The 8,818-nt window shown below is 41.1% G+C and overlaps 1 protein-coding gene across 1 annotated transcript in view; it reads right to left on the bottom strand.

Annotated features, from left to right (window-relative positions):
• The window catches only part of LAMB3 (laminin subunit beta 3), an 80,829-nt gene extending 73,986 nt beyond the window's left edge, over positions 1–6,843 (bottom strand). Inside the window, 3 exon segments of the mRNA XM_042465414.1 lie at positions 3,723–3,877; positions 5,541–5,597; positions 6,724–6,843. Of these exon segments, the coding sequence (XP_042321348.1) occupies positions 3,723–3,877; positions 5,541–5,565 (180 nt within the window). The 5' untranslated portion in view covers positions 5,566–5,597; positions 6,724–6,843.
• Between the last annotated feature and the right edge of the window lie 1,975 nt (positions 6,844–8,818).

The following is an 8,818-nucleotide window of genomic DNA, read 5'->3' as shown; positions in this document are numbered from 1 at the left end:
AAAAGTGAGCAAGAATGGAAAAAAGTCACAGGACTTGATTAAGGGGAAAGAGTATGATCAATATATTGGGAAGAGATGGAACCTAAAGGAAGTGGCAGCTAGAACTCAGTCTAGATCCTCATCAAGTACCAGATGCTGGCACCAGCTCCAGCTTCCAGTATCAATGCAATGCTGTGATTTGGCACTGCTAATGGGACAATAAAAGTTAAAGAGCAAAGTGTGGCTGGGAAGGTGGATTTTACTGGTTGCTCTTAACTAACCAGGCAGTTCTTTTGTTCCAGGCCTCTACTATTATAGTGAACCTGTACTTTCTTGCACAGAAATTATCTGAGGTTAAGACCATGGTGACTTATGAAGCATTCCTAAATGGTTGCATGGATGGATGGATGGATGGATGGAGGGATGGATGGATGGATGGATGGATAAATAAATAAATAAATAAATAAATAAATAAATAAATAAATTGAACAGCGAGAAAACCATGTCCATTTTAATTTTAAAAGAGGGAACCCTATAGCTATTACTCATCAGAGCTCTGGGATGTTCTTTTTTTAACTGCATCTCCCCTGAGAATGCCACTTTCAGATTACAGTTCCAGAAACCTCCAGGAATGGTAGAGCCTGGGTGCAAAACAGTAACATTTCCAGGCTCTACAATTCCTGGTTTAGTGGTTAAGATGCCAGTTCTGATGATCAGAAGATCAGAAGATTGGCAGTTCAAGGCTCAAGTGATGCATGATGGGATGAGCTCCTGTCACTAGTCCCAGCTTCTGCCAGTCTAGCAGTTTGGAAGCATGAAATGCAAGTAGATAGATAGGTACCACTTCTCAGTGGGAAGGTAACAGTATTCAGTGCAGTCATGCTGGCCACATGATGACTAGAGCAGTCGTCTGACAATGCTAGCTCTTTGGCACAGAAACAGAGATAAGCACCACCTCCTACAGTTGATTATGACTAGACATTCATTTCAAGGGATTACCTTTACCTTTACCTTTTACCATTCCCAAAAGTCCAAATCAATACATTGGATAAAAGATTCTAATCTCTCTAAAGTCCTTCCATCCCAAGTGATGGAAGAAACTTTGCAGCCCATTATTCTGCTCAGTTCTGTTTGATGCCTTGAAATAAAGCTATTAACCTGTAACATTGACATTGTTACTACTATACAGTCAGCCCACCATATCAGAGGGAGTTCCATTCCAGACCCACCCACCCACACACACACACACACACACACACACTCAGATAATAAAAATTGTGGGACAATAAGTCCCATTATTGTCAGTGGATATGTGGCATGCAAATTACCATGTTGGTGTGGTCATGTGCATGTGGCACCATTGATAATAATGGGGTAGGTCCATTTGGAGATGCTCCAATCTGCAGATGGCTAGCCCACTGATATGGAGGGCCAATTGTGTGCCAACTTTATCAATAAATACTAGCACAACACTAAACTGCTGGAATTGTAATTCAAGACTATAACTATTTAACTCCCTTTTAACCTATTTATCATTGGTGGGGTGACTAAAGAGGGTCCCATCTCCAGGATATCTCATTATGTATACTCAAATATTCTAAAATCAGAAAAACTCTGAAATCCAAAATACTTCTGGTCACAAACATTTTGGATAACAGAGGCCCGTTCCGGACGGGCATAAAGTACTTGCCGAGCACATACTAGGGTTAGAAAGGGGCGTCCAGAAACCCTAGTATGCGCTTGCTGCGTATAAAATGGTGGCGCCCGTTCTACATGGGTGCCACCATCTTGACGTCATGGATGCATAGCATCTGCACATCCCGCGACGGAAGTGACGTTGCGAGTGCACCATTGGCCACTTGCAGCGCCACTTCCCGGATGCAAAAAGATGTCGCTTTTTGTGGCTTCTTTTTGTTGTGTCCAGGAATTGTGCGGTTTGACCGCTGCAGTTCCCGGATGTAGCAACCGGCGGCGCTGGCAGAGCACCCATTTTGGGTGCTCTGTAACGGACCAGAGACTCAACCTGTCTTTTTTTAAAGTAAAACGACTATAGTCTGTGTTAGTACTTATGAGTCTACATGTATGTATACAATTAAGACAGTGCACACAATCTTCTGTGCCTATTATAGAGGACCACAATTAGTTATCACTCACATGTTCCTCTCTCATTTCCTAAATTCCCCTTAAGTCCAATTTAGACATCTGACCCAATGGGATGATGAAACTCCTTGAAACTCAAGTGTGTTTAGTATCATGAAATAACTCCTACTACATGAAGACATTAATTGGTATTTATTTTTGGCTCCAGATATCCCATCAGTGTCATAATTGACTCCACTTATGTTTGAATCACACCATTACTTTGCTTTCCCATTTTATCCACTTTTTAACTTAGATTGCTGAAGTCAATACATAAGAATCCCCTGGGTTATTAGTCACGTAATTTCATTGTCCTGTACTGCTAATTTAATTTGTTCACTTACGTAGGGATCAAAATCAAAGAAACTAGACTTCTTGGGCTGACTGCAAAGAAACTGTGATAGAAATTAATGGGATGATTTTGGTCTTAATGAGACTAATTTTGTTTGGTTTTTTCCAAATAGAACTACTTGGGACAGTGGAGAGAACAATACATGAATGTGTGTGTCTGTGTGATGAAACCACCAGCATTCATAGGATAGTTGGATCATACCAATAGGAGTCTCACAACTCAAGAAAGGTACAGAGGCTATGGTTTTCATTGAACAAGCTGAAATGTGTTCAGAAGAAGAGGATGAAGATTGTGAAAGGATTCCTGTAACTCAGAGATGGAGAACTGAAACTGTTCTGGGGTTTTCTACCCTGGAACTCTCTGGGGGATGCATAAATGTCAAATAACAAAACCAGAGGTGACATGAAGTCCAAACTTAGTTTTGTAACTGGGTGGTTTTGAATGTTAAAAGTGCCTAGTGATGTGCCTCAGGATTCTGTTCTGAGCTTGATATTGTTCAATATTTTTATAAATGACTTGGGTGATGTAATAAAAGGCATGCTTATCAAATTTTCAGATGACAGAAAATTAGGAAGGGCAGCTAAGACTTCCAAGGACAGTATCATAATTTTAAAATCTTCTTTTCATACACGCTGCTATCAAGCTATGTGTCAACAAAACTTGGAAGTATTGCTTTTTTTGCACCACAATTCCCAGAATATTCCAGCTAGTATGGCCAGTAGCTATGTTGCCTGAGTGAGTAAGGGAGTTTTTGTCCAAGAGTTAAGTATTCCAAACTCTGATTTTGGCTCTTGATGGATGTGTGGAGCCTCATGATTGACATACAGGAAAATAACAAACTTCATTTCATGCATTAAAAAAAAACCAGGATGCAATGGGCATAATTAAAAGTTTGACAGTAAGCATATTCTATTCAAAAGAGGTGGACATGTTCCTAGCATTCACTAGCATGCACTCTCCATGGAAACCAATTTGACTCCATCTTGACCAATTCCCCAAATTTCATGTAACACACTCAATTTTCAACACCATCTCATCTGGTCAATAGAAGACACAGGCTGCATCTGCATTGCAGAAATACGCTCTGGTACCACAACAAATTGCAATTCCCAGAATTCCATAGCATTGAGCCATAGCAGTTAAAGTGGTGTCAAACCAGATTATTCCTGCAGTGCTGATGTAGCCACAGAGCAGTTGGCAACATTGCTAAACATGTTTCTTTCCTCTATGAATAAAAACCATTGTATCTTACTTCTCCATATGGAGTACAGTAGGTTTCAGGCTGAAGAAGTCCACAGGTAGAGGAGGCTTTCAAGTGATGGATTCTTCCAACAAGAAGGTCTTGCACAGGTGGATAACATGCCCCATGTAAGCAGGCATTCTGTGCAACCAGCAGTTGGGGAAAAGCTGGGTGAGGAGAATAGAAATTGAACTTTACTCATTCTGTTAAATAAGACAAAAAGAGAACCACAAAAATCACCAATCTCCATGAAAGTAGCCTCACAGAAGCAGCCAGAGAGTGCATCTACACAGCAGTATTAATGCAGTTTGACACTGCTTCAACTGCCTTGGCTCAATGTTACAGAACTCTGGAATTTGTGTAGTTTTGAGAAACATTTAGCCTTCTCTGTCCGAGAGCTTTCATGCCACTACTACACATCCCAGGATGGAGCCATGAAAGTTAAATAGTGTCAAACAGCATTAATTCTGCAGTGTGACCTCAGCCAGCGATAATGTAACAGATGATTTATATTTGCTATAACAACTAACATAGGAATTAGAGAGTCTTATATCTCAGTGAACCAGATGGGTTTGGGATGGTCATTCAGGATGCAATCCTATGCAAGGAGGGAGAGGGCAACCTTTTTCTCTTCAGCTCTTCAGACACTGGGTGGTGAATTTAGATTGTAAGTATGAGAGTATGATTTGTAAGCCTCTCTAGGAGGCATTTTGGCTGAACGGCAAGGTATAAATACTCTACATAAATAAACAGGCTGTCAGTTTTAGCCTGAAATTTAAAGGAGATATCCACAGTGCTGAATCTCATCCCCAAAATGGATAATTCTTTTAAAGTTCAGGCAGAAACCAAGAGTAGATTCACCAACTCACTAACATCAGAACGACCAGCCTCTACTGCTCTGGAGTCACCAGTTCTCAGTAGACGCTCCCAGGCTCTGGCTATTCCTAAAGAGGTCAGGCGGGTCCCTGCCTGCAATCCTTTCATAGACAAGAGAAGGCCTTTTGGTTACAGCAATCCTTTGATGGCTGATTTCTTTGGGATAAAAGGCAATTTCAGTTTGTCCAATTTTTTTGCATTTAATCTATTTAAAACTGGCTAAAAATAGAAGACATTCCATCAAGATCATTCCCAAAAAGTAATTGCAACAATTGGTAACAATATGTAAAACTTGCTGAAACTATTAAAAAATGCAATCAGGCTGGGGCTGGGTCAGAAATAGGCTAAAGCTTAGCATTTTCTCAGCTAAAGATGTTTTGCATATGAAGGGGAGGAAAGCAGGACCATCAGAAAGGCATGACCCCCCAACATTGTTGTTGTATACTTTCAAGCCATTTCCAATTTATGGAGACACTATCACAAGTTTTTCTTGGCAAGATTTTCCTGTACCTTCCCTCTGAGGCTTAGAGAGTGTGACTTGCCCAAGGTGGGGTTGCATGCTGAGCTGGGATTCAATCCCTGGTCTCCACATTTGTATTCCAATGCCCAAACCACTGCACTATGCTGCCCCCACACTTTCCAGGTACTGGGAGAAAAGGAATGTATGTATGTATGTATGTATTTTATGTTTTTTTCAAGTTCAGGACTCAAGGTGGCTCCCAAATATTACAGCAGATACAGCTATAAAATTAATTTCATACAAATATTAAAAATATAATTAGGCTAACAACAGAATTTAAAACAGTGAAAAGCAAACTATTAATGAGAAAACAACAAATAAACAGTACAGCACAATAAAATTTAGCTCAGATCTTTTACATCAACTATAAATAGTTGATGCACAACTACTTCTTTTTTTAAAAAAAAAAAGGTACATGCTTAGGGAAAACTTACCAAGGACAAAAAGAAATATCCACATGATGAAGAGATTCTACAAAACTCAAGATTCTCCTAAAATAAAAAGAAAACATAAATTCAGCAGCTCATAGGTCAGAAAGGACAATCCATCAGTCCTGTAATTCCTGTTTTTTCATTCATTCATTCATCTGTACCATCCTTGCAATTATGCAATTTCACTGTGCTTGGGCGGTCTAAAATGTCATAAATGAGTAAATAAATAGGTTGTACACTGTAGGGAACTGAAGTTTCAATATTGCAGAAAGCAGCTGGAAGGCACAAAGTGTATATTCTAACTTCTCATAGATCTCCCCTTGATCTTAGGACTGTCTGCTGTAAGCATTCATTGCTTGTGTGAAAGACATAACTGTTTGAGCAAAAAGAGATGCATTCTGGGCAGAAATGCTGCTTTTAGTCAACTAAATAAGGAAATTCACTCATGGTGGGGGGAAACCTCAGTGTCTGCTGTACAAGATTATAGAGGTGTTCTATATGGTGTTCTCCCCATTTTAAAATAAGAAAATAAATATGGGGAAAACTCATTACTGTCACCACAGATGCAAACATCATAACAGGAGCAGTAATAAAATGTAAGTGCTTCATGTGCCAAGTGTGCACAGTGTTGTACTCAAACGCACATCGTGCACAACTCATATGGTTCACCTGCATACATTTATGTGCATTCTATATAAGCCCAGGCCACATATATACACAGCCTAATTTTCACTGCCAGTTCTGTTTGTGTAAGAGAAAGAAAGATTCCAAAACATCGGACTAGTTCGAAGGTGCATTCTGCAGCTCCAGGTCAAGGTCGATTCTTTCCAATTCACCTTTTGCCTGTTGCTTTTGCTTAACGTCTTTGAATTACTATGCCCTCAACAAAGATAAGACTTTCACCAAAGCATTTTTAAACAGTGGTTTAGCTCTTTTCTTTTGTTCCATTCTTTCCTGGGAACAAAAAAGTACTGAATTTATATAGGCTTTGGTGAACCTGATTTTTCAGAGATTACCATACTACCTGTGGAGCTACAATCCCAAGAGGACACACAGATAACTCATAAATGTAAAAGTAAACATGCCACTTTCTAAAGCTGTACCTACAGCAGGCACAGCTTCCCTTACTTTCAGTTCTTTTTTAAAAAACGTTTTCATTCTCTCTACCAAAATTCATTCTCCTTACCTTTCAGCAAAACAGGAAGCCTTTTTTGGATAAATGAATCTAAATCAACAGAGTAATTCTTTCTGTTGCTGTTGTTACCAAATCACCACGATCATGAGTTTATAGCCCACTGAAAGAACGTCAGTAATCTCTCCCCAATGATTCAGAAACACTTTGCCACTGATGCCTAGCCAAAGGAGGTAATTTACAGTTTCCTGCATCACAGTGCACAGAACCTACCTGCTCTAACAGGTCCTTTGTCTGACAGCAGTCCACCTGAATCCTGTACTTGGTCTCTTGAGCCGTTGTCTTTTGATTTTAAATCTGTCTCACCTGGGGAAGTAAGTTCCTGTGGGTGTAGCAATAATGATAAAAGCGGTGATTCAAGGATCGCTTGAGACAGACACACCTATTTACGGTATAACTCATTATACCTTCTAGACAGTGAACACATGTCAGCTCACTGAGAAGTGAACTAGGGGTCTTTTCAACTACTGAGGTATAGACACAATTATTTTGACTTATGAATGGCCCTCCTGTGGGTGCAGTGAAGCAAAGTCAAAGCACTTTCTCACATTCTCTTGCTCCTTCCCTGAAGATGTACGGGGTATTCTTGAAACATCTGAGGGAAAGCAGTTTGGTTTTGCTCCACTGCACAGTATAGTACAGCTATCTATAATCATAATAAAAATTGTTCCTACGAATGTTGGTTTTTTAAAACTTCCCGCTTCCTTCAGGCAAGGGGGCAGAAGAAAAAAGAAGTATTTCTTGGTTTTGACCCTTCTAACATGGGTATGGGCAGGTAAAGCAACTCAAGGCCTGGAATAAGAGGGGTTTTGTTCACATTTCATTATTATTATTATTATTATTATTATTAACCTTTATTTATGAAGCGCTGTAAATTTACACAGCGCTGTACATGGAATCTTTTTAGTTAGACGGTTCCCTGCCCTCGGGCTTACAATCTAAAAAGACATGACACAGAAGGAGAAGGGAGTGGTGGAGGGAGAGGGTAAGAGGTCCAGCAGTTCCTCTCTACCTCCGAGGCCTGGACCAAGGCAGATGGACTGGAGGGAGGGCTTGGCTTCAAAATGGAAGGTTAATCTTCATCCAGGGAAAAGACATACTCTCAGGTAGGATAATACATATACAATACATAGCAATACAGGAAATGGTTTGATAAACAGGCACTAAAAGAACATCAGATGGTAAGCGACAATTATGCAATGCCTGGGAAGGCTTCTCTGAACAGGATGGTTTTCAACTCCGTTTTGAAGCTGGTTAAAGAAGTGATGGCTCTTGCTTGTGGGGGAAGAAGGTTCCAGGAGTGAGGGGCAGCAAGTGAAAAGGGGCGAATCCGGGATGGGGCAGAGGAAATCCTGGGCTGAGGCAGGAGCCCTTGACTACCAGAACGGAGGGCCCTGGTGGGAAGGTGAGGAGAAAGAAGGTCTGATAAGTAAGGAGGGGCCAGTCCATGGAGGGCTTTAAATGTTGACAGCAGGAGCTTATACTGAATGCGGAAGGGGAGAGGGAGCCAGTGAAGGGATGCCAACACAGGAGAGATGTGGTCAGAGCGGTGGGTGGAAGTGATAATGCGTGCAGCTGAATGCTGGACAGAGATTATAGGACGGAGGTGAGAAAGAGGAAGCCCAGCCAGGAGAACGTTACAGTAATCAAGTCGGGAGATCACTAGGGCATGGACCAGGATCTTGGCAGTAGAGGTGGAGAGATATGGTCGGATTTTGGCAGTATTGTACAAAAAGAATCTACAAGCCTTGGCTGTGGTCTGGATCTGAGGGATACACGACAGAGAAGAATCAAAGATAAAACCAAGACTGCGGGCTTGCTGGACTGGTTGAATAGAAATGTTGTCCACAGAGACAGAAAAAGAGTGTTGAAGGGTGGGCTTAGGAGGAAAGACAAGAAGCTCCGTCTTGGACATGTTGAGCTTCAAACGCCGATGGCGCATCCACTGTGAGACAGCTGTGAGGCAGGACGAGACTTGCTGTTGAAGCATTGGAGAAAGGTCAGGGGCAGAAAGATACAGCTGGGTGTCATCGGCATAGAGATGGTAGGAAAAACCAAAAGAGCTAATGAGTTTTCCTAAGGACAGTGT

Source organism: Sceloporus undulatus, chromosome 4 (assembly GCF_019175285.1).
Source record: "Sceloporus undulatus isolate JIND9_A2432 ecotype Alabama chromosome 4, SceUnd_v1.1, whole genome shotgun sequence".
Classification (NCBI taxonomy): domain Eukaryota; kingdom Metazoa; phylum Chordata; class Lepidosauria; order Squamata; family Phrynosomatidae; genus Sceloporus; species Sceloporus undulatus.
The sequence above is the reverse complement of the archived record's forward strand: the minus strand, read 5'-3'. Positions and strand labels throughout refer to the sequence as shown.